The sequence below is a fragment of the Oenanthe melanoleuca genome, chromosome 1, assembly GCF_029582105.1.
Source record: "Oenanthe melanoleuca isolate GR-GAL-2019-014 chromosome 1, OMel1.0, whole genome shotgun sequence".
Classification (NCBI taxonomy): Eukaryota; Metazoa; Chordata; class Aves; order Passeriformes; family Muscicapidae; genus Oenanthe; species Oenanthe melanoleuca.
This window is the reverse complement of record NC_079333.1, coordinates 8,005,256-8,032,802: the sequence shown is the minus strand read 5'-3', so window position 1 is coordinate 8,032,802 and position 27,547 is coordinate 8,005,256. Positions and strand designations below refer to the sequence as shown.

Below are 27,547 nucleotides of genomic sequence, written 5' to 3'. Positions count from 1 at the left end.
CATATAAATCCAAACTTTTGGCATGGTGCAAAAAATTTACTAGGACACTTATTGATAGCTAGCTCTTTCCTACAGCAAAATTCAGTGGGTTGGATACCTTAGAAAAAACCAACAAGACATTTTGAGTGATGCATTATTAAAAAACTGTATTTTTTTTTTCTTTCCCCTGCCCCAAATCTAAGTGTCACATTCAACCACAAAAGCCAAGTTAGGTACTGAAAAATGAATTAATCCATAAAGGGGCACTAAGATCTGACTGGGGCTGAAATGTGTGTGCAGCACTTAATTTACATAGTGCAAAGAGATGATGAGACATAAGCAAGACTAGAGGTTTACAGAAGCATTCAAAAAGCACACTTCTTTTATAAAACATACCTCGAAAAAGACTAGTATGAGAATATCAGAGTAGAGTTGTAAACAGAAATGAAACTGTGGTAAAAAGAGTCTATTCTTACAGAGACAAAATGGTTCACTGCTTGTTATTAGAAAGTTCCATTACATGGAGTGTTATGTACATTTCACATATTTGTTAATAATCCATTATAGAAAAAACAGTGAAACAGAAAAAATAGTACAGTTATTTAAATAAGCCATTTTACACAGGGCATTTCTGTGCATTTTCTAAGGAGTTTTCAAGGTATGACTGATGATTTTAAATTCTAGCCCTCTAAGAGCTTTACTAAACAAGCCTGACAATTGTACAGTGAAATGCTCAGCAGTGCTTACAAAGCTTCATCTTCTTCCAGGATCCTTTGCTCCAGGAATTTCACATCTTCTTCTCATTTTGATATGCCACCTTGAATATTTCTTTTATTAGGTGATTTTTTAGAATGAATCATATCACATTTAATCTTCTATTTTTGTAACACATTTGTGTGCTATTTAAGCTTGTCTTGAGAAGAAGAATATTGCACGTGATTTCATTTTGTCACAACCCTCTGGGCATGTTTTGCTGACAATGTTTACACACACACCTTAAGGGAGGTGCACCTCTCAATAAAAAATTACTTCTTCAAAGTTTGTAGTGGAGGAGAAACTAAAATTTTTGAAACAAGAAACTTAAGTCTCATGCATTATGAAATTATTAAACAACAGGAACAATTATTAAACAACAGGAAAAGAACTTCCATGAGTTTATTGGAGTGGCATCATATGTTATTTGAAAATAAATTTGGTGGGAAGATTTTGAGTTGGATTTTAGAAACTGCAATTAAGACTAAAGAAACTGCTAAGCAGGACAAATTACCCAGTAAGTTAGATATAAACTGCTATTTGAAATAAAACATCTTTGTTCTACTGCAAAACTGCAGCTGGAGGAATTTACTGTAACTTTTGCTCTTTCTTATGTGAAGATCCATTTGTTGAATTTAGGTTTTCAAGATTTTTTTTCTCAATTATTTTTACTTGATGTCCTTTCACTGGTACTTTACCTTTAATTGGTGCATGATTTGGTGCGTGGGGAATCCTCTGTGGAGGTGGCTGGAGGTACTCTGCTAATTGGGTGGCAGAAGGACATAAGAGAAAGTTTATCTGGGCTTCTTTCTGACCTGGAGGTGCCATTGCCATGCCACAGCTTATGCTGCAAAAGTGCATTTGCTGCTGAGTTTGCCACATGCCTCATCTTCCACATACACCTGGCAAACCACAGCTTTGGACTAAATCTAATGGACTAAACGTGGAATATACATTCCGAATTACAGTTAATTGGCTTGCAAAAATTAAGTTAGTGATAGATAATTAAGATGCTCTCCAATCACACAGGCAATGTATTTGAATTGGGCACACGAAGCAAGAACTCTGGAAGCAATAATTTGCTACATAACCTTTCAGGAATGAAATCTTAGACCTTTCATTTCAAATTAGCACAAATACTTACCCACACTATGAAGACACTGTCACATGCAGATACTTTAAAAAAAAAAAAAAACCAAACCCAAAACCCATTCCTAAGGTTTACAACAAGTCCAATGAAGGCACAACAATTCTTTCATGCAATGAAAATATTTTAAATCAGGCAAATGAAAGAAATGCCAATACTCTGGATACAATGAAAGAGAGAGAGAGGTTAGAAGTGACAATAATTCTCAGGAGTTTAGATCTGATGAGAAAAGTTGTGAAACTAGAAATTCATATTCTGTTCAGCCATGGAAGGGGAGTGGCCCACACAAATCAGTGCAGATGCTCCATTTTGCAGACTCCTAAGGTTATAAATGTAATTTATTTTCAGGTGTTAATGTGTAGCAATGTACCTGTGCATGGAGAAACATTCCCTTCACCCACATAAATGTTCTAGGTATAAAATCTTCTCAGGAATATAAGTGATTTCAGATTTTTTTTCAGTGAACTCCTGCCTTAATTCCCAGCCTTTCTGAATCTTATCTTCTTGTGCTTCTGATCATATACACGTATGTGCAGAAAAGAATGGGAAATATGTGCATATATACATATATACACATACATATACATCAAGAAAAGTGAAATTAACATTTTAAAATTGCTAATTGTGATGATTCTGATTTCAAGAGCAATTAAGAAAAGTAGAGTTTTATTAGTGACCACCTCAGCTAACAGAAATTGGTGATTTGTGGGAAACTTCATCCATTATTCATATCATTTAAGGATTAGAAATCCTTGAAATTCTTGATGTGAACAGAGAAATCCTGTTCCCTTTTGCAAAGTTTTTCTGTAAACTGAGGAGGAAAAACCCAGTTGGCAAACACATGACTGGCTCTAATTCATTATTTTAAGACAGCAAAGGATCAGATTCTGCAGAGCTTTAAACAAAGCAAGGATGAAGGTGCAGTTTCTCTAGATGAAAATAAAGAAAATGAAAATATTAAGGATAGCAACTCAAAAGCATATTAGTAGGTTTTCATGCATGTTGGCAAGAAGCACTGTGTGCCAGACACTGCAAAAGTGCATAGAAATATAAAAATAAGGTTGAAAGAGAAAAATTAGTTAACATTATTGGTTATAATCAAATCAATGTCATCTATACTGTATTTAGAAAAAGGTTAATTTCAGAAAATAAATTAAAAATACCCCCTTCCCCCAAATACTAGAAGACACTCTATATTTGTCCAAAGAACTGCAAAACTCACAGAAATGAAAGTAAAATTAAAACAAACAACCAACTTCCCAAACAATTTACTTACCATAATTGAATTAGGTCGATAATTGTGAGGAAATTCTTCAGAGAAGTATTCTGTATTGTGGTCCAGCCTTTGATGCCCTCCATATTCTCCAGCATCAGAATCCAGAAGGATTTTATACTTAAAGGCAACTGTTAAGGAACTGTGCCAATTATCTCTTCAACAGAAAAGGAATCAAAGCAAAAGTCTAGAAGAACTAGTAATGGAAGTAATGCAGTAATGAAAGCAGGCTGATATACTCAACATAATGCAAAAATCACAACAAAATCCAAGAAAAGAGTGGAAAAGCAAACAGAACATATGGAAGTCAAATGAAGTTTTGTCCTGAAAATTTAGTTTTAGCACAGTGACTCTCCTATTAAAGCAAGTACCTCCCAGTCTCTTCTGCAATCAGCCATAAATGATAAGTTTATAGCATCAGAGCAGATATGCACAGCACTTTAGGTGAATTAGACTAAAAACGCACTACTAAACAAAACAATGCATTTGAATTGCATTTAATTAATAATTAATGCATTGTGACCATGAAAATAAATCAGTATTTAGCAATATTTTACAGTCTGATCAAGTGCCAATGAGAAAAGCATGTAATTTTACAGAAGAGAACCCCACAACTCCTCTGAGAATCTTCTCAAAAAGAGCTCTAATTATTATAGCACAGAGAAACAAAATAAAGAATATATTGTAAAAGAGAAGACTCATTAAGAGACAAATATTCTGACTGCAGTTGTTAAAATGGGGTGAATTATTTAACAAAATGTTAAATTTTGTTAAATTTAATAATGAGTTGGAATGAGTTGGAATACCTGTATATACTTAAAAGGATTCCAACAAATTTAACGAAAAATAAAAATGAAATAAAGTTAAAACAATAAAGTCAGAAAACACAAGGAAATATATGGGCAAATAAAGAGCTAAGTCATATTCAAGAGTTAATTTCTTCTTATTTGGGATAACCACAAATAAAATATTTAAATATTTTTATTATTTCAATACCTTGTATTTTCTTGTTTGGACATAATTAAAGCATCTTTTTCCCTCCAAAAGTTACAACAGAAAGCAATCTCCACTCCCCACCACCCAAAAAAGAGAGAAATAACAATGCTCTATAATCCACTATCTGCTTCCTCTATTCAAAGCTGTGGAGGAATCTTACTTTCCTAGAGCTTGTACTTAATAGGATTAGGGATGAGTGAAGCAACAGTCTTTCATAAAAGTCAGTGGTTCTTAAACTGTTCTTAGGTTTCTGTGTTTGCTCAACCTTTTGAAAACAGGTCTGCTCAAAACCTGAAGGACTGTGGTATAAACAGAATTGTTTCCAAGTCTCCTTACACAACTCCATCAGATGAGGTGGGAAATTTCCCAACCACCTTGCCTTACTGACTGAGATATCTGGTGACAAGGAAGGCTGAAGCATGACATCACTCACAAATAACCACAAATTCACTCTGAGGCACTTCAGTGTAGAAGATTGCAAAGGAGAAAAGCAAATGCACAAAAGCAAAACAGCAAACCTGCCAATTAGCTCCCAAATCACAAATGGTAACTAATCCCTTCCCCACAAGTGTTTGCAGCAAAAGGAGAGAATGGTGCAAAACTGCCAAGTTAGCTGTTGAGTTCTACAAGGAATGTGCCCAAAGATCACCATATTCTCCACCATATTCTCCAAATGTTTATCTTTCCATATTAATAAAAAAATAAATTAATAAAAGGAAAATTATACTTTGCCAGCTTTAGCCCTCAAAGGTTTTCATGTGCACACCACACACATCTCCTCTCTTTTATTTTATAAACAAATTACCATTCATTTGTTGTCATGCACAACATACAAAGCCATAAACTACAAGATCCAGTCACTCTCTTCAGTGTCCCTTCAGCAGCAACAATGTTTGCTATTATTCCACTACATATTTTATTAATATGGCAGGAGAATGCCTCCATCAAGCATTTCACACCTTACTTTGGTGATCTGCACTATGCATTAAATTTAATAACTTATCAATGTTATTGAAAGCCTTGACAAGTTTAATGATTCCCTCAAAACTATTTACAGCAAATACCATTGTTATGGCTATGCTGTTTTAAAAACAATTCATGAAATTATGTCTGCATTGCCAGAAAGCACTGTTGCCATTATCATCACATTTTCACAAATATATGGCATATTTTTTGTAAATACTGAATTAACCAGATCCTGAAATATGAGGTCTCAAAAAGATTTTAAAATCTTCACAGATCAGTATTTGTCTGGAAAAAATAACTAGTTTGGTACACATATGCATTTAAAGCCTCACCAAAAAATCAGTTTTCACATTTCAGAATTTTACAAGCATCTAATTTTCTGAAGATTACTTTCACAAAAACATTAAACAACAGATGTGCATTTTAATTCAGTACATTGTAGAAGTATTTTTTGATGCAGTGGGTCTGTTTCATTTATGTGACAGTGTTGGAAATACTAGCCTGTATTCTCACTGGGGAAAAAAAAAAAAGCAAGCACCTGATTTCTGCTGTTTGGTGCTCCAACTAAATTTCTCACTTACTACAAGGGAGGAGAGCAGCAAAAGCAATGAACCCTTGTATAGATAGAGTTGAAAATGGAAAAATTGACACATTATCTACCACATTAATTACTGAATTACTATGCTTTTCTAATGTTTAAAAATACATATTTTAACATAATTTTAAAATATAATCTTCTGCATGTTTAGTGACACATTTGCAAAGTAAATGCAAGTCATAAAATAGGATAATTTGCATTTTCTTTCAACACTTAATGGATAAAAGGAACCAAGTAGTGCTTGTGGGGTGATAGAGTCTTAAGTGGTAAGGCCATTTTCCTTTAAATATTTCTTGAATTTCACTGAAAAAAACTAGCATAACTAATTTCAAGATGAAGGATACCATTTCTATTTCTCCCCACACACTACTAATTTTGAAGACTAAGGATTCAACCTAGAAGTGACAAAAAAACATATGGAGAGTATTTGGCTAAATTTTGTAATGAAGTTAAACACCTTGACCTGATAAAATTCAGCTCAGGATATTTCACTGATAGTTGAAGCCATTTAAGCACTCAACACATGCACAAGTACTGAGAGGGAGGGGGGTACTGTTCCTTTTTTTTTTTTTCCAAATATGATTTTTGTTTAAAACACATATAAATTTACAGATATGTCAATTCATGTTGGTTGGTGATTATAAACATAAAATGTACATTTATTTTTGAGTCAAAGTAACAAACCTTCTTAAAAAATGGGGGTGGGGAGAATATACACATATAGCTTAATTTTAATTAGGCACACATGAAAGATTATTTAACAGAATCAAGTGTGGAATTTCAAGGAAGGAAAAGGAGTAATTTCTGAAATTTTTAAGCCCCCTTCCTGTTCTTTTTCCATCCTTTCAGCTATGTTCCTTTAGAACAGAGGAAAGGCTTCCATTTTGAATTTTCACTGCAGACTGGCCTTGGAATCAAACACTATCCTTCAGAAAGGCCCAGGAAGTATTAAAAACATAAAACTGGAAACTTATAAATGATTTCCCCATTAACATTCAAAGTTTTATCTACAATCAGAAAACTAGAGACAGCTGACCTAGATGTTGATTGTTCATCTACCTCAAAACTGAAGCAAATTAGGCAGAAATAATTTGTTAGCTCAAGCTTCCTTTCTCATGAAAAGGCTTCTGAAAGAGCATAATTTATGAAGTAAAATTCCAGCATAAGCACAGAAATGTTCTTCTTTTCCCTTCACAGAGTGGCTCAGAAACTGGGCAGTAGGATACACCACTCTGATACTTACAGACTCACAGTGCAGCAAACCTCCTCTTCTCCCTTGCACATCAAAGAGGCATTCCCACATTAGTATGCTGCATTTCTTATTCACACCTATTAACCTTAAGTATCAACTACCTTGATGGAATTTAGCATTTGATTGATCCCAAATTAAGTCCTTTGTCTCAACGTGCCAGGATTGCACCAGGCAGGGACAGTTACACGAGTGCACTTCAAAGCGGCGCCTTTGCCTTCAGCAATCAGATGCCAGTGACTCATTTAAATGACCTTCCTTGCTCATTAGAAGCTCTAGGTGAACGTTGTAAATGTCAGAGAGCCTGAATTAATGTGAGGATTTTTATAAAAAGCATATTTTTTGCAGCATTTTGATGAGAATATCTGTGATTCCTCAGGTCGAATATAGCTATTTGCTTATGGACAACTGGCCTCAAACCATAGAATATGCTGAGTTAGAAGAGATCCAACTCCTGGTGCAGCATAGGACAGCCCCAAGAATCATATGTGCCTGAAAGCACTGTCCAAATGCTCCTGATCTCTGTCATGTATGGTGCTGTGATCAATGCCTTGGGCAGCCTCTTCCAGTGCCCAGCCACCCTCTGGGTAAAGAACCTTTACCTAATAACCAACTTAAACCTGACACAGCTTCACACCATCCTCAGGTCCTGTCACTGATCATCAGAGAGAAAAGATGAGTACCTGAATGTCCTTATGAATCCTAAATTCATGCCACTCTGGTATTCATTCACTCTGGGACTACAATGCTTTGATACATGCTATGCAAAAACAGCAATATGTAAAACAAAGAAAGCATTCCTTCCCATGACATTTTTTTTTCTGCTTGAGCAGTATGTGACAACATGAAATGTCAAAATACAGAGAAGCTACCAGCAATTCATACTGCTCAACATTCATGGACTGCCATGCTCACATATAAAATTAAGGTCTCATTCCTTGAATACCTCACACCAAGGTACATCATCTTAGGAGAACAAATTATAGAACAGAGCATCCCAATGTCAAGGAAAATGAGTCAAGAGAGAAGACTAAGTATAAGGAGGAAGGAAAAACTGACCACAAACTGACTATGACTTTTCATATAGATATTGACTAGCTGAATGTACTCATAAAGACATTCCAAACCATGTGGGACCAGCAGAACTGACTACAGGTTTTCTTATAAAAGTAGAATTAGGGTTGTTATGCCAACACCCTACAGACACAGAATAGTTGAAAGAAGAATGACATTTTCAGTGAATTCAGAATGGAGGACTACCTACAAAAATGCAAACTAGGCAGGAAACTCTGTACCTTTCAACATTCCTGGCAACACATCTGAGAAGTTGTATATAATAACAGCTTGGAGATATATATCAGGGTATATGGATAGACCAAAGCCATCTACTTAATAAAGGCAAATTTAATGACAAGTGTTAGATGCACTCATTCGTCTACTTCAATCCACAAAACTTAAGCCTAAGTACTGAAAGAATCATCCCATTCCCACAATTCCCAGTGTAATTCAGAAAAATGTTCAATTCAAAACCATTTGATCATTATATTATAGCAATTTGTCTCTTGCAGCCTGTAACAACAAAGGGTATCAAATTAAAAATCCACTAATTTATTAAAAGAAACAGGCTAACAACAAACTTTTGCTTTTAGGTACTTCCTCTTCACATCTAAGTTTCAAGGGGATCATAAATAATTCCTTCTCAAGTGGAGAAGTTGTTCTTAGGATTTAGTATCACATTACCATATGTCCTAATACTAGGACATCCTTGATTGAAGTCTTAGGTTAAAAGGCACCATTAAAAAACTGTACATAAAATTCATGGTTCTAATTGCAGGGGAAGAGTTAGGAAGAAACCTTAGTCAACATTAAAACACCCCAAAGTATTTAAAGAAAATAGATAAGGAAATTCCACTAGATATTAAAAAGCTCCTCTGCTCTTCTCTGGTGAGCTCCCCCTCCTACAGAGTTCTGTGTGCACTGGAACTGCAGTGCTTTAAACCCACACAGCAAGTGTCACTAGGCTGTGTTTGTCAAAGGACTTGAAAGAAACTCAATTTGGGCTACTAAAATTCCTCAAGAAAATAAGAATTAATTTCTGGAGTTGCTAAGAATTTGGACACAAATGCAAAACCAGTCAATGACTGGAGCAATCACTGCTCAGGTGATGTAAGAGTTCATTCTCAATCCACTCAGCTTTAAAGTAGGATTGTACAAATACAAACTTCCTGATGAAAGTTTGCACTAATGCACTTTCCTCTGTGACTCCATGCATCATTATCCCACTGTAGTGGCTTTCTGTCATGTATTTAAGAAGTGGAAGTTACTTGCTTTTTCATTCCTCAACAGAATTCCAAAATACAGCTTCACAGTCTTTAGTCTTTAAATCGGCTTGCTTTTTTTTTTCTTTTTTTTTAACTTTTGCTTTCTACAAAATTATCTCTTATGAAGAAGACTTAAAGCAATCCTATATTGGTGACAAATAAGTGATTTCCTACCTTTTAGCTACAGGTTGAATTCATATTAGGAAAAAAAGATATAAAATCATCTTTCAATTTCTAAAATTTTTCCTCACGAACAGAACAGTAAAGAAAAGGATATTTTCCAGGAGTTTCAATACCCACTCTGTAGTCCACATAACTTTGGTACGGATGGAAGTTGAAAATAAAAATAAGACCTGCTCTCTCAAATGCTATGACTTTATTGGCTTCATGCTTTTCACTCACATAGGCCTGGGGGGAAAGAAAAAAATCAAAACTTTAAAAATATTTAATTTCTAATTGAATTAACAAAACCAAGAAATATCCCTTTGCTTCTGTAGCTCATTTCAAGTAGTACAGGTAAATATTTAAGCAACAAAGATAAAGCCATTAACATGCAAACTGAAATAGTTTATCTATGAAATGTCATAAAAAGTTTTTGATTATTAAACTGTAGCTTACTTATTACAAAGCAAGATAAAATAACAGAGGTAGAAGCCTGTTCAGCACAGAGCACTTGAAAAATTCTTGCTCTAAGGTTGGTAACATGGTCTTTTCATCACTCTTTCCTTTAGCAAAAAAATGGACTCCTTTTGTCAAATGAAATCTTCAGCTTATTTGTTATGGGGATCTGCATCATATTTATTAATTTATTATTAATTCAGGAAATGGAACACTCAATTTTTTTGTTTGCTTTTTAGAAATCAGTGTGAGAAACAGCCTTGATAAGAAACAATAAATGGCTGCACATACCATCTTTATTTGTTAAAGCCATTAATAAATAACTAGACATCAATTAAAAAAATCTATAAAGTGGATTATTATTTAAAGTGTACTAGTACGAAATAATTAAACACAGAAATGATAATATTTGATCTTTTATAAAATTGACAGTGTGATACTAGTGTAAAAATGTAAATACAGAAGCAGCAGGTTGTTGACTACGAGATTATACTTTACACTAGACTCTGCTGAAAGTTTTTCCTCAAAAATGGAGAAATGATTTTTATAAAGTGTAATGTTGGAACAACTTATACTTTTTCACAGCAATACTTGGATTGGATTACGGACAATTTTATGGTCTGCTTTATCCAATCCACTGTTACTAAATAAAAATTGGGAAAATAATAGGAAAAGACCTTGTTATGAAGCTAAAAGGAGAATGTTTCAGGTTTCTATTATCTGTGGAAGATATTTCAGAGCCATGTTTTGACAACTTGAAATATATGGTGAGGCATTACACAGTGCATAATAAAGTACTGTTTGAAATTTCAGCATGCAAATTTGGAAATGTTGTTACTCTACACATGTACCCAACTGGTGTCTAAAACTAATCATTTTGTATGTACAGCTTACCTGGGGAGATGCAAGCCAGCCAAATCTTTCCTCCAATTTATTCATATCTCTATCAAAGGCATTTAGGAATTTATAGCGAAGAAGATCATCCTCAGTGAGATTAAACTGTCTTCTGGCATAGTGGTAGCTCTCATTATTCCCTATTCTGGGGAAGTCAAGCCATTCTGGATGTCCAAATTCATTACCTGCATTTAAAAATATGAAGGATCTGTGAAATCACATGCTAAGAATACACTAAGCCTGTGAAAGCAAAATATATTAATGTGTATTTCCTTTCTACAAGTTTTAAATTCCAAAGAATCTGCTTCTAAATAGAAACAAGTAATTTTATTATTATGTCTCTCATTTATTAATATATCTCTCAGAACTTCTATTTGTGTTTGCAGGGTGGTTTGGCCATTAAAACTACAAGAACAAATATCCATGGATTCCAAGGGAAGTATAAAGTGACGTACTGTGAACTCCACGTTACCATGCCATGCTTAAAAATTTCCCAAAAATTGTTGTGTGTGTCTAAGTGCCATTACATCTCAAATTGGTTTTCTATAGCCAGTCTCACCCAGATTATACAGCCCAAAAAACTACTGAGCAGACTTCTCCTGAAGACAAAGAATAGGTTTATTTGAACTTGGATCACATTAAAAAAGAAGGAAGAAAAAGGTTAAGAAAAAGGTTAGCTTCTCTCATGCAGAATCTCCAAAGCAAATCTCAGCTGCCAAAGCTAAATATTCAAAGCAAGAACTCATTTGAGCCTCAATATTTTGAGTTACTTTAATGTACCCAAAGTTTGCTTGTTTTCTTGATTTATATATTGTCATTATTACAGCTTGAGGCAACGCCAAATGCACTTAACTCTAACTCATGCTATAACCTGTTGTCCTGCAGACTCTGTCATTTTGGACTATTCATTTGATAAAGAATAAAAGGGTATCAAGTGCCTTGCAAGTTAAACACTCATTTCAAAGCCCATGACAGCTGATTCATGACAAACATTTCAGAGATTACACAACACCCACTCACCATAAAACAGACACAAAAACATGTACCTGGAAATAAGTATGGAAAGTAACATGATGACATTTAAGAGGTTTTCTGCTAAAGCAAACTAACAAAAAGAATAGTAAAAGGATCCTCACATTTACACTTTGTCAGTGAACTGTAGCTTTGTGGGTTGACAAAGGGCAGGGATGCCAGGGGAAGGGAAGAGATTCCTGGCTGGATACCCTGCATGTGCATCCACCACCCATCTGCTCTCCCACCCAGCCTGCACTACCTGGAAGGCCTGGACGACACAGGCAGCAGGGACAACTATGAACTTTGATTTGTGAAATGATTTCTGTAATTCCATGCTTCATGAGAACAAAGAAATGAACAGAGGACAAAAGAGAAAAGCCTCATATATATTTAGGAGAATCCTTCAGAGTGGTATCCGCTTTGTAAACAAACTGACAAGTTGTAAATTAAATTTCCTATTCAAAAGCTAAACCACTACATTTCATATTCAGCTCAAAACTGGAGACAAATATAAAAGAATCAGAATCACAGCAGGATTTTTAAAATGACCTTGGAATAATGCTGGACTGAGCTCTTAAACTGTGCTAACAATACAGTTTGGGAAATGAGGAAAGATATTGCTACAAAACAGACACTGTATCTAACCAAATTCAATATTCTCTGAAGAGCTGGGCAAGGTATTACCTTCTTTCGTGATCTGCACACTATTGAAAAGATGAACTGCATGAGATAGCTCAGCTAAAGACAGCAAAAAACATCAGAAAGTCAGAGATGACACAACTTGAATTGATAGGCAAGGAAATCATACCTATTTGTTCAAGAAAGAAACAAAAGTGGGGGAAATAAGAAATAGAAGAGAGCAAATAAATTAGACTGAACTAGCCCATCATTTCCATAGATTATTTCACTGTAAGTAGAGTAGACTTCCTTCAGGTTTATAATATGTAATGACTCCCTCACCTCCACTTGCTTTGCCTGTTTCCCCACCACAGTAACTAGTGTGGCTCCAATGCTGTTTGGCTGCCTTGGCTTTTTAAAAGGAACAAGATAAGTGCAGCAAAATGCTAAGAGCAGTCCTAATTTCCTGACTGTTGCTAATGGCTAAAATATAAGGGAATTTAGCACAGTGCAGCAATTTGACAAAACACTAAGACACCTTCTGTTGCCAAAAACACAAGCCAAGGTCTAAACTCTGCACTACTTTGAGTCTGCCTATGAGCATCTTCTGGAGAATATGTTCCTGAGCCTTTTGTCTAGTTGCCTGACTGTAAAGGGATCATTTGATTTCTCTTTATAGGAAGAAAAATAGTTCATAAATTGTAACAGAATGAATTCAAGTAATTTTGGTTATGTTTTTAAACTGTGGTATAGAGAAAAGGAAGTAACACTTAGAATGCATGTACATCTTGCAATGCCTTAAGGCCATTAATCCTATAAAAACCTGCACATCTAAGTGCTACTTTTTTTAATTGCTATTTTTTCATAGTTTAACTACATAACAAATGACAGGAGGGGCTAGGAAAGGAAAGGCACAGGTAAGTGATGCTTAGTTCTAGAGATAACTATTGGTTCACTAAGTGTGAAGCATGATCTGCCTCCTTCCCCATGCTGCACTTCTCATCTCTGACAAGAATCAGCAACATTCACTTCTATGTTTAGAGGCTCCCACAATTATCAAGAAGTACAACTGGGATTTCTTTTCCTCTAATTAATTTACTGTTTGATATAAAAGTCTAAACTACAGATTGATAAAAACCCAGCTGCCACAAATGATGCAAATCAAGACAATGGAACTAATGTGGGGAAGGCAGAGAACAAAGCTGAAATTAACTGAAGTTTTGATTAGAGAAACAAAACAGAGAAATCCTTGCAGTGCAATGCATGCTAATTTTATCTAGGAATTAATTGAAGTTTGCTATTACCTGCATATTGTGCACACTGGACAACTTTATTATGTACAGGATTTCAAGATCACAATTCCAGCAAATAAATTAACTTTCTACTACCATAATGAAAATTTATGTCACCTTTGTTTATGAGGCTAGAAATGCATTTACACCACAAAGAAGTTAGGCTGCTGTGGATTTTTTTAAAGTTGAGCTGCACAGTTTTTTTGATCTTTAGACATCTTTAGTAGCAGTTCTCTCTCAAAGAATAAGCCTAAGCAGGACTGAAGGGATATTTAAAAGATGGAGCAGGCAGTTTCAAGAGATGTTACTAGGAGTTATTTGCATTTTCAATTAAGTATGACACTAAATACTTTAAAAACAGTTAAAACAAGTAGTTTATTCTATACAACAAATGTAAGAAGTTTAATTAGGTACATAAGGCTTTAAAAGGTTTTAAATTATCTAAAACACTACAAAAAGATCATATTTAAAGCTGATCACCTGGAGACTGGACACAATGGGGCAAAATTCAAACAGTTCCACCTTAAAGTACATCCATCAAAGTATGTGGAGTTACACCAATTTACAGAAGCCAGATAATAAAGTCATCCAGGAGTTGTAACTGCTTTGAATTTAGCTTCACTACCTTTGTGAACATTGATGACAGTGTAACAATCTGCAGGCTATAAATAGAATCAATGTAAATCAGATAGAGATAGCACATGGTATTTATCATTATTTCAAATGATAAACACTTCAAACAATGAATCTTCATTTTCCCCAGTTGTAAAGCTCCTGGGTGTTAGTTAACTAATTCTGATACCCTGTGCTTACTCATATTTGTACCAAATCTTCTTAACATTCATTACTAGCAAACCCAAACAATAAACACTACACTGCCTCTGAATGATGAAAGAATGAGCCTCACACTGCAAGCATTCCTATAGCCTTGAAATCCATGAAAAAATAAAATACAATGAAATTCCAAATGGACTCCTGAAACACCTGGCTTAGATGACATGAAGGCCTTAATATTTTTTTAATCCACTAGCATTGGTATTTAAAGACATATTGGGTCAGAAATGACTAACAAAATCAATTCAGCCAAACAATTATATTTTAACTTCTGCAGAAAACACAGGCTAGAGGAAATCTCTAGCATGAGGTAATGGTAGTGAGGGCAGTTGATAAAGACAGTTCTGTGAAAAAATGTATATTTCTCCCATTTTCTGAAAATATCAGATATTATGTCCTCCCAAGTTATGAAAGACAAAAATCAGGATAAACTACATATTTGTCTTGCAGCTTGGATCTTCCTTGCCTCCTAGGGGAGAAGGGAGGGAATGTTTAACATTCCCTGCATTAAAGGATCAAAGAATGTGTCTTCTCTGGGATGACAGAGTCAAGAGGAGACACAAGGATGCCTCCAATGTATCCAAGACATGGCAAAGGATTGAGTCCTTAAAATGCTTGCCCTAAATCACACAGGGACACAGTATCCTGTACAGGAATACAATTCCTGATGTTTCTCTCCCACTTCCCATCAAGGGTTGCTCTGTCTTTACTTATTTCCTACTCATTTTTAAAGGTTGGGAGCTATTGTACTACACAATTTTATAAAACTGACCAAAACAGTTCCAAGTTCTTGAAAGAGATAATATTCCAATTGTTTCAACAAAAATTCCAGCCATACTAAATGGCATGGTTCAGTTCTTCTATTTCAAAATTGGATCTCTCTTTTGCCAGACAAATTACAGAAAAAAAATCCAAACCAAATAACAAGAAATTAAGAATTTTTCTCAGAAGCACCAACTCTGCACCTCTATCAGGAAATGCTGGATGGCTGAGAAGATTTCCTACATAGAGGCAAAACCAGGCACAGGCATAGTAAATAGGCCATAGCATAGCTTACTATGTTTTACTTAATTTTTCAACAGAATTATGTCAGATGATGGTTGTGCCCACATGCTGGTATTTAACACAACTATATTTACACAGAAAAACCCCCTATTTATCTGGAATAAATTATTATTTTATATACTTATTTGTAGTGTTCCATCAAAGGAGTATTCAATAAAATATCACTGACAACAGCACTCGGTTCCTAAGGGCAGATGGAAGTTTTCCCTTGAGTGTTTACTGAGCAGAGCAAGAGTTTCTGCAGTTCACAGCAACAGACAAGAGAAAAAAAAAAAAAAAAGTGTATCATGAAATGTCACCTAGGTTAGAAGGGATCTTCAGAGGGTAATTACTTTATTAACCTACTCTTAGAAACTTTCAGGCCTGAAAGTTTACATTTCACCCTCCTTTCCCAGTGTAGAATAATATATTTCTGACTTACAACTTACTGAAAGCCCTCATACAGTATTTAAAACAATGAAGCAGCAATTAAACTCTTTGTGGTGCTTTTACACAGAAACAGTTCCCATTTTGCTGTTTCCTATTAGCTGCATCCTGGTAAAAACAAGAGACTGACTTTGCTACTGTGACATTTCCACCAGGCTTTACATGAACAGGGCACAGTATACATTATTTAGACAACTACTTCCAAGAGCTCACTAAAATATTTAAAAACAGAAATATTGCAGAGCACATTGGAAAGGTTAAAAAAAAAAAACCAAAAAACAAAATACACACACACAACAAAACAGACAAAACCCCTCCAAATCTAACAAAAAAATACAAATTTATATCAAGAAATTTTTTAACAGAAGATGCAGTCAGAGAAGATCTAGCTAGATTTTTCAGTTTGGTGCACTGCCATTTATTAACTGGTCCCACAACTGACAGGTTAATGGGCTTACAAAGTGAATTTAGGACAAGGCTGGAACAGAAAGAGATCCAAGAAAGGCATCAATCCATTTGCCCTGGGTTATCCAACAAATAGCAGTTTACTTGCTGGTGTCAGTATGAATTTCATTGTCTAATTTAAAGACCATATAAGGAATTAAGAAAAAAAAAAGAAGTAAACAGAAGGAAAAAAAACACATAGTGTTTGGTGCATAGGAAAGTTAAAGTAAATAAAAAATGGAAGTTCATTATTATCCTGTTCTTGTTACAGGAACAAATCTAATTACTTAAATAACTATGCATTAACAGCATAAAATGAGTAAATTTGAAGTTAAAATTTGGAGTAAACTTTAAACAAAGTAGGAGGGGAAAAAGTCATTCTAAAATAGATGTCAGGAATCAAAACAGAAGGTACATTGTGAGAAGCCCTGGTTTTCCTGAAACAGTACAAATCAGCCATCAGAGTATACTTGTGGTTGCCCCTCTAAACCTCTTCTTACCTGATGCTCTCAAAGGAGTACATTCCCAAGATTCTTCCTGGACTCACATATCACTGCTTGAGATTAAAGCTTCTTTCTGCCAGCTGCCTCCTGCCCTCCACCTGAGGCTGGTTCAACCCTGCCATGCTGAGAATGTATTTATAAACTTCCTAAAAAATCTGCTTTAGAAAAAATCTTCTCAAGATCCTCCCAAACATCACTGGAAAGAATGGCAGACAAGAGAACTTGGGCACTCATTAAGGGATTTTCAAAAAGAGAATTATGTAATTACTTGAAGTCTTGAAAAGGCACAGCATCATACTGCTTCTTTCTTTGTCCTCAAAGAAATGGAAAACTCCAAAGGGCCCCTGAAGTGGTCCCTGGACACTGTTGCACAGTTCTTAAAGAGTGCAAAGACCCTTGATGGACTCAGTCTCAAGGCTGTGGCTGCCAATGTTAAGACTCCTCTGCTGCAGAAAATTTACCAATGTTATTTCTAAGTTCCCATAACAGCTATGCTTCAATTCAGATAAGAAAATGGAGTTACTTGTTTTCTGAATGTTGTATAAGTGATTTGTGAATTTGGAAGATAAAATCTGTGATTTATTAGCAGGATTCAGCACTGTTTCAAAGCAACCTGTTACTGTAATGTCTCCTTCTATGAACTTGCATATACACAGATATAAATAAACATAGTATTAAAAAAACCAATCAATTGATGTATTTGTTTCTATGCATAATTCTACACAACAGCTGAAGTCTTAGGTGGAAATAACACCTACCTGAAGCCTTTAGATATATATAGATATATAGATATATACTTTAGATATATAGGGTATTTGCTTAAGAATTAGTTGTCCTTGGAAAAACAAAAAGAATATTCAGAAATCATAATGGAGAGTAAAATGCAACATCATACTCTCAAAATAAAAGTTTATAGAAAGAAAGGATTACAAATCTTGATAACAACTTATATCATGCAGAAAATCTTGAATGCTAGCAGAGAATTTTACCACACTGAAAAGTAAAGAAATAGCAAAATGATTTTGAAATTAGCCACATCATATTAGATAACAAACTTTTTACACTGGAATCCTTTCAGATTCCCAATTTTGCAATTAAACATCATGGCACCATGTACTGAAGAAGTTTTTGACCAGAATTTTATCTTCCAATTAAATACTGTTCAGAAAACAAAGATTGGGAACATACAGATGTATTTCCCAATTTTTCAATTATTATGGATTTTGACAGCACCACTCCAGCATAATGTGTGTTGTGCTTGGTCAGTAATCCCAAACCCATCATTAAGGAGAAAGGCAAATATTGTGATCCAGATTTGTATATTAGCAATGTCTCACATTACAAAACTGTCTCCCAAAATAAGAAAAGCTGCAAGCGTTTTAAAGTCAGGTTTCTCTTACAGATGTCCTTAAAAAATTTATTTCAAGAAACAGACTCACTTTAGTGAGCTGATAAAAAGCATAGTCCTGGCAAGATCCAGCCTTCCTACTGTTCAGCAGTGCATTTTCTTTCTACAATGACTTCTAATTCACTACTTAGCAGGAAGACATTCACATTTTTATTGTACTTCTACCTCACAGCAAAAGAATGTATGATAATAATGTATGTAAATAATCATGAACTGAGAATTTAAGGTCATACCATGTTAAGGTTTTGGGTTTTTTTGTTTGCAGTTTGGTTTTGTGTGGGATTTTCGGTGTTGGTTTGGGTTTCTTTACACAACAGATGAAAATAAATGCCAAAACTGACACTGGAAAAGACTGGCCAACTATTCCTTTGGTTTCAGGGCTATTGCTGAGGGATGAATGAAATATGAGCCATCTGTAAAACTCAAACATGCAGCAGAAAATATAAATGCAAAATCCACATTTCGAGAGTCACTTAGTTAATAGTTTAAAATAGTCCTGAGAGAAGACATATCAGCTAAATAAGCTTTTCTATAGCTATTAAAGTAAATGTTATAAGGAGATTCACAAGAAAAATTGAATGTGTAGAGAAAGAACTCTGAGTGTGGGGAAACAAGTAAAACCAATCTTCTCATACTGCTACTTTCAAATGCTCACACAAAACCCTTTTGTGAAATCAATACACACATAAGCTGTAAGAGTAACCCTGCATAAGATATTTTCTTGGGAGAGAGTGATGATAGCTACATCTAGCAGCCAATACAAATGATGGTTTGGTGTTTTCCAGCTCTATTTAAAGACACACCAAAACCACCAACCCCCATATGGGGGCCCCCATGGGGCTGCTCAAATAAACATCTAACAGGAGTTGAGACAAATTAAAGCAGGATGGTTAGAGAAGAATGACATCACCTGGAGTAAAAATTAACTGACTATTTAAGCTAGGGAATAAAACCTCCTTGTGAAAGTGTGAATATTTTGAGCAACCTGAGGAGAAAAGAGGAAGCCTCAAGAGCTACAAATTCTCATTAGGCCTATGCCAAATTAAACAGTACATTTACATTATGATTCATTTGCTTTTTGCTTACTAGTAAATTAATAGATTAATCAAGTACCATAACCAGTTTAAACCCTATCAAGTGGAAATAACTTCCTGATTTTTCTTCTCATGATAATTTGACTCTTTATCTGGGAAAAAAACTAGCATTAAAATACACTGATATTAAAAAAAAAAACAAAAACAAAAAACAAAAAACAAACCTGCTGCTTTGCTGTGTGTTTCAAAAGCAGTATCCTCAGTGGATGGTAAATATTTATGCTGGTATAAACATAATTTATGTGTATGTCAGAAGAACATCCCACATCAACTTCTTGACTTTTTGCATTTTTGCATTGTTTTAGAGTCTTTTGCTTCCTGCCTTCAACTTGTTCATTGTCAGCTTCACAGTTTGGGGCTATTTTTTTTGTTTGTTTGTTTTTTGTTTTTTTAATTTTGTTTTGTGGGGATTTTTTTTTCCAAGCTACTCTTACATAAAAAATGAAAGATGATAAGTAGTTTATGTAAGACTCTAACCAGACACTTGACAGCTATTTTTCTAAGTCATGTTTATTTGTTTTAGCACATTTCAAAAATCCTAGCATAATACTCTCATGGCAACAGCATAATCTGTTGGTAGATCTCTGCTCATTAGAGTCAATCATAACGAGGATGTCTACAGCAAGATTATTTGAATTGTTGGTGGGTTTTTTTTTGTTTTTTTTTTTTGTTTTTTTTTTTGGTATTGAAATTTTCAAGTTTGGGTTTCTTTTTCAGAAAGAACAGCTAGAGATCAGGAGTCAGGGTCTCTAGTCATGCTACAGAAAGGGCAGATTTTAAGAAGCCTCATTTGCCTGAGAATCAACTAAACTACTTATGGCTAGTAGTCTGTATATTAAAGTCAACTGTTCCTGAACAGAAAATGCATGGTTGAGATTGAAATGCCTTGTCTGTAAATGAGATGCACTAATGAAGGTGCACAGGAGGGGTGCATTGAGAGAAACCTCTGATGATGTAATTCTGTTCAAGGCAGTAATTGCCCTGGTCTTCTCTCTTGCTCTTACTAGACCAGGGACCAAATCTCATACAGCTTTCAAGGAGGTATTCTGTACTTCTTGTAATCTACCAGACTGCACCTGAAGAATGTTAAAAATCAAAATTAATTTAGATTCACTGAGATGTGTTGCTTCCACAAAAATACTTAGTCTTAGGATGCTCACCACATCAGATTTTAAAAAGTAGCAAAGATTTACAACTGCTTCACGTAGACGTTATGCACACACATCTTATATGAAAGGAAGTGTCACAAAATTTGTTTTTTAAGCATCTTATACCTGATCCTTGAGTCATCTTTAGTCACACCTCAGAGTACAAGAACAAAAAAGGAAAATTAAAATATCATAGAAATATATTCTTTGTATATTATTAAAATTCTATTACAACTGTTTACAACACCAGAAGAGGATAAAGAAAGGCTGTAATTAAGAACCAGCCTCTGAAGAGCATCACCTTCTAATACTAATCTATGATTAATTATACCAGAATAATTGCTGGTCTTTCAGTATGAGTGGGCATGTGGAGACTGCAACACAGTGCAGGCTGGGGCAGAAGATTTCAAGTATCTTGGTGGCCAAATGGGCTGGATTCACAATGTAAAGGTAGTCTTGACTCACCTGAACATTAACTAGTGTCAGCAAAACTGAGAAGCAGGAAAAAGGGGAAAAAAGGAAAAGAAAATAAAGCAAAAAAGGGAAAACAAATAGAAGGCAATAGTTTTGGAAGCTGAAGGAAAACCATCACTCAGATAAAGTGACTTTAAGGAATTGGTACTGATGGCACCTTTGCTGCAAGCAGTAGGTAGAATTATAAAATAGTCACCAAAATCTATAGGAATTGAGCACAGTTATCCAGGAAGATGTTCATCTTGTTTTGTTTTGCTGCTTCCTTTTGTTGTTGTTTTTGTTATATGAGAAGACAGAAAAAAATAAATCTCACTATATTAAGAGAACAGTTGTTCGTTGAAATTTAAAATATAACACAGAAAGAAACCAGACTGTAACTAAATGTTACCACAGCCTTCCAAAAAGCAGTTGTGGCCAAAAAAGCCCTTTCTGCATGTTTAGTTACTCCATCACATTCTCCTTCCCTTCTGCTTCTGAAGAGGACATGCCTTGAAAATCAGCTTTAAAATACATCAGAAGAGCTACAATATGCCCTGACTTAAGTGCTGTGATTCCACTCCCCTTTCTTCAGGTAATCATTCTCACCACAGCCAGAAAGACTAGAGAAAAGATTATGGACATTTGCTCCCTAATAACAGGTCATTTGATAAAGGGATTTTAAGAGGTATTCAGAGTACCATCAGGCAGAGCTTCTGCCACTTTTTTAATGTGGTCTCCCAATTTTCAGGGTTTATTACAGAAAAAATTTCAAATAGCTGGGAAATCCAAGAGCCACTAACACAGTCCATTTCCTGATGATGGACACATTACACAGGGAGCTCCAGACACATATGAACGTGTACATTTAGAACTTTTAATGTATGGGACATATCACTGGAAAGTGATCCTGTGCTTTTCCTGACTGTGGTGCAGGTGGGAGGAAAAGTTGAATTTTAGATAGTGTGTTCTAGTGGCAACTGAGGAAGGGATGACTCTTAACAAATGTCTTCATAGATAAGAATGCTAACTTTTGTCCAGAGTAATTCCCATGAGAAAGGAAGGTACCATGGTTATCTGTCTCCACACATGATTTTTTTTTTTTTCAAATAACTTTGTTCAAAAAGGTTAAGAAACAAGTAAGTAGTTGTAAAAGAATGGTCTAGAACTGTGAACCTTTCAGATTCAAAGAAGAAGAGGTTCACCATGAGCCATCCCCTCTGTTCATGTCATTATCTCATGCCTCTCTATTTTCAGAGGACAGCCAACCCTTTTGGCTTTGAAACTCAACAAATTTGCTATATACACAGAGGCAAACATGACAGTATTCATCTAATGCTAAAAACATATTTAAATTAGCATCAAGACCTGAATCAGATGAAGGCATAACAAAGCTGTGAGCCTTTCAAGACATAACTAGCTGATAATTTTAGATTTTTCTTGTGACACCAAGTTAACAGACAGAAAACAAATTATACTGAAAAATGAGAATCAGAGCAGAAATTATTCCCAGATTACATTATGGCTGCTTAAATCATAATAAAATTTTAATTTGTTATTCACTTTTGAAATAAATACCTCTGAACTAGTGTAAAAATAATAAAAGCAATCTCATTTAATTAGTCACCTCAAACTTTTACCTTGATCAACTTTTTCCTAAAAACATATGTTCATATGAATTTCTCCTTTCCCTACCCCAAAGTTTCACATAACTGCTGGAATTAATTATGTATATTATTTCAAAAACAATGTGTTTCAATTCACTGAAATATTAATGCATTTAAAGTACTACACTTCATGCTGTCATTGCACTGTACACAAAGAAGAGATACAGCTTTTTTAGGGGCCAAGATGAAGATATACTGCACATAATGCTTTTTGTGCCTGTAAGACAAAACTTCTTTGTCAAGGGAAAAAGTAAACTTTGATCTCAGAAAAAAACCCCAAATCTGCTTCCATGTCTGAAAAGCATTGTTACAACTGTTTGAGGAAAGCCAAATATGTACAAACACTAAGATGATTTCTCCTCTCCCCCTCCAGCAATGCTGTATGGAAATTTGAAATGACAAAAGCAAAACACAAAACACAGACAAGAAACCATTAGAGATTACTAGCACAAAAACATTTTGTATTGGACATATGAAATTTCTCAGTAATGATTTTTCATTCCTTTGTGGTTTTTTTCTCTTAAAAAAATAATCTTGCTCAAGTGATAAATGCTTTGCATGGATCATCTATAAAAAAGGGGGAGAAGAATCCTCTGAAATAAGTAAAATTACACCTTTATCTGCAAAAGAATATTTGCCAATGTCATTACTCATTTTGTTTTGTTTCATTGCATTCCTTCACACAGTCACATTATGGTGGTAGCTTATTTCAATATTTGTTTTCTTATTTAGATCTTAATGGGAACATTTTATTGTCAGAAAACAACGTATCCTTTGAAAACCTAATACTTCATGGTAACAGCAGGAGGGAAGAAAAGAGACAGGGCTCTAACAGGAGCCTGGTAAAAAACTTCTCATGCCCAGCCTCAAATTATCTCAGACATGGATCACATCATCCCTTTATGAACTGGGAAATAAAAAAAAACACAAATCAAAAATTTACTGAGAGAATATGACATGTATACAGCACCTTTATTAAGATAAATTTTATAAATTTCTACAAGCCTCTTCCTGTATTTCAGTTTCCAAAGGTAAGTAATGGATTTAGTTCTGTAATCATATGTGCAGTGTACAAAATATGAAATAGCTTTCCATGTAGGAAATAAACTAAAAACACAGTCTTTCCTGCTTACAAACATAAAAGCAACTAGTAAATACAAAAAGGGACTTTGATAATTTCTCTGAAAACTTCAATTATGTCTAGGTTCAATTCCACAAAATGAAAACTATTTTAAATGAAGATACTCCCTGACTCATATTTAATTAGGGCACATGTTTCCAACCCATAAGCAGGAAAGCAGGATATTAATAAATAGCCTACTATAATTCTAAGACTAGTCACAGAATGGTAACAAGTCGAGTGCAATATTGATTTTTCCTTCCTGTTTCCTTTTTGTCCCTCTCTCCAAACAGAACAATAAATTTCACATACTGAGAAAATTTGCACAAAGAAGGCAAGTTTTCTTTACACCTATTGAAATGAATATGTCAATAGTTTGCCATGCTTATCAGCCTGTGGGCTTCGAATAGTCATAGAATCATCACACAAATAGAATCATTGCAAAGTCCACCACTAAACCACATTGCCAAGAGCCACACGTGATAAACACCTCCAGGGATGGTGACTCCACCACTTCCCTGTGCAGCCTGTTCCAGCATCTGACCACTCTTTCAGTAAAGAAATTTCTTAATACTCGATCCAAATTTTCACTGGCATAACTTGACAGCATTTCTTCTTATCCTATCACTTGTTATCTGGCAGAAGAGACCAACCCTTACCTGGCTACAACCTCCTCTCAGGTGGTTATAGAGAGTGATAAGGTCACTTCTGAGCCTCCTTTTCCCCAGGCTAAACAAAATGTATTGAAAAATAAAAATATTTGAAGAACTAACCATTCACATATTCAAGAAGAAATACATAAAAGCTATTTAAGTACAGCTAAAAAGTACAAGGAGGAAAAAAGCATAGTAACACAAATGAAGGCTTATGTAAAATAGAATATACATTCACACAGTATTTTGGTATCTACATATAACTAGCACTTGGACTGTGTTAGCTTAGATGAAAGCAAAATGTGAGTTATGGAAGTCCACCCATGTTCAGACTTCTGCATTTCTCCCTTCAAGCAATATTATGCACAATTCATGACTTGCTAAAATGGTGGCAGCAACTAGGAATTACAATAAATAACCAATCATGAAAATAAACAAACAAGAACAGCTCAGCTTGAACCAAGATTTCTGTTTGTTTTTTAGGAGCTCAAGATAAATCATGGAAAAGCATGCTGCCAATCCAACAGTGTATGTTAACACAGGCTAATGTCTTCCATCAGATATCCTTTTTTTCCTCCATTAATATTTTGAAATAAGACCATACACTTCTCCATTATGAAGATAAAGGTTGTGAGCTTAAGCTGCACAGAGAGTTGACCTATAATACAATCACCCAGATGATCCAGGCTTTCCTACAGTATTTTGTATTAACAGTTAGCAGGATTAAAAAAAATATATATGAGAGGCTTCAGGGAGCTGTTTCATAGTCTACAGATTGACTCTTAAATCAAGAGTGAGTGGATTACTGGATTGCTTTTAAATAATCTCTCTAAAAATGCCACTTGAGAAGATATTCTGTGAAAATACCTTGCTTGCAGAACTTGCTCTGAATTTCATAAAAAGATCTGAATACTTATCCCAACTGAGTATAAGTTCTAAGCCTCTGGCTGTAAAAAGACTTCACTAGTACTTTTGGCTTTGTGAATAATCCTGTTCTCCCTGAGTCATTGATCACTTGTCCTGTTACTCCTCCTGCCCTGCACTTCTATGTAGTAAATTAAGACAGAAGTAGTGTTTTATATTCAACAAGGCATTCCAACTCAAAAAGTGTCTGTACTATTTGGAAAAGACAACAAATCTAACAAAAACCCCAAAACAATCCCCCTTCAAAACTATTACTCCACTATAAATTCCACTGGTATTTACATCAGACAGTAGAAAGAAATTTTTTGCAGTGTCAGTGGCGAGACAATGAAGAAGTTGCCCATAGAAGCTGTGGATGCTCCATCCCTGGAATTGTCCAAGGCCAGGTTGGATGGGGCTCTGACCAACCTATTTTAGAACCTAAACATCCTACAATTCTACAGAATTTCAAATCGAAGATCTCAAAAGAGACCTGAGAAAGAATATGTCAACATTTATAAATGATGTTCTCATCCTAATTAATATGCTTTGCTCTAAAGTTCTTAGGAAAAATAGAAAATACCTTGTCTCTTGAAAATCAATGCAAATTTAAATACAATGTTGCTCAAATTCTTATTCTAGAAAATTCCTCTGTGTGTGTTGGATTGATGGCTTCAAAAAATTAGGACAAAGCTAATAATATCTTGTGAAAATAAGCTCTTGAACCCATAAAGATGTCTTTTTTTTATTCTAATATCATCACAAAGTGTTATCTCGGCTTAAGCTGCATTGATCTGGGGAACTAATGACAGTACTGAGATGAATTCATTTCAAATTACCTCAACTGCTTTACAATCCAAACTGGAATATATACCCAAGGATCCATTATTCAGATTTTATGAATACAAAACAACACCCATGCAGCCCTGTCTCAAACCAACAATTCCTTACTGAGTAACACAGGAGGTTTAAATCTATTTGGCTCTGCACTGCCTAGAGAAACCAGCCTGAGAAAGAGCAAAGTGTCACCAAAGACAGGCTTGTGATGAACAGACCCCTCTGCATGCTCCTACACCAGCCCACCAGAGCCTGATGTTGCTAAATTACTTGATTTGGACCACCTTTCTCTACCTCTGTAAAAGCCAATCTACCAAGTATACTCAGGAAGAAATTTTTTGCTCTTTGGTAGATGTCTTTAGAGAAAATAGTCCTATTTTTCTCTCAAACCTTTCCAGACTAGAGAGTACAGACAGATTACAAAAAGCAGAAGTAAAACACAGCTGTGTGTGGTTTCAGAAACAAGCAACTTAGGTACTGATAAATTATCAGCATCAAAATTGCATGTAACACAGTGAGCAGCAGGGATAAAAGACAAAAGCTTTAACATCCACATCATATTTACCCCTGCTTGAATGGACATGCTTGCTCTTTTTTCCTGCTCTTAGAACACAAAGTTCTTGCACGGATTTAGTTTTTATCAGGCAGACCACCTCTGCAGACAGCTGGCATCCAGGAAATGAGTGACCTCCTGCAGCAAGCATTTCATTAGTGACACTGATAAACTCATGAATGGTGACTCTTTATTCACCAGTTCTGTGACATGGCAGAGGCCAAGTTCTGAGTGAAAAGTGTATCTTATTACATGAACTTATTGAAGAAGGTACAACAAAGAGAGCCCCCCATCCCCCCCGCAAAGTTTACTGTCTCAAAAAGGCAAATTATAATGAAGATCTGAATTCTGGGCTTCACTTTTATTTATAGATCAACTTAGTATTTACTTGAAAATCTGAAAATATTTTTAATTTCCTTTCAGTTTTGCATTGTGTCTTTCAACCAGGGACACACAGCAGTAGAAGCAGAAGTCTGAGCAAAATCATCTCAAGAAGGCATTTTACACACCTAACAATGTGAAGGCTCTTCTGAAGCACTAATGATTATTAAATTCTTCATAGATTGAACCAAGCTTTTTAAATTTTTAAAGCTTTTGACATTTTTAAAGCCACTGTAATAAGTAAGTTTAAAGCACTTCAAATGTATATAAACAGAAGATATTCAAAGCATTTTGCTTGAATCAAAGTTAACCACAGCAAAGGAAGTTTAAGATGGCTGTTTAA

The 27,547-nt window shown here is 35.0% G+C and overlaps 1 protein-coding gene across 2 annotated transcripts in view; it reads right to left on the bottom strand.

The window, feature by feature from the left end:
• Positions 1-27,547, bottom strand: part of GBE1 (1,4-alpha-glucan branching enzyme 1) — a 136,928-nt gene that overhangs the window by 7,868 nt on the left and 101,513 nt on the right. For both annotated transcript variants that reach the window (XM_056482866.1, XM_056482874.1), the window contains exons 13-15: positions 10,795-10,979; positions 9,562-9,690; positions 3,156-3,275 (exon numbers count right to left, since the gene is read on the bottom strand). In XM_056482866.1, coding sequence (XP_056338841.1) covers positions 3,156-3,275; positions 9,562-9,690; positions 10,795-10,979 — 434 coding nt within the window. The remainder of the gene's footprint in view (positions 1-3,155; positions 3,276-9,561; positions 9,691-10,794; positions 10,980-27,547) is intronic.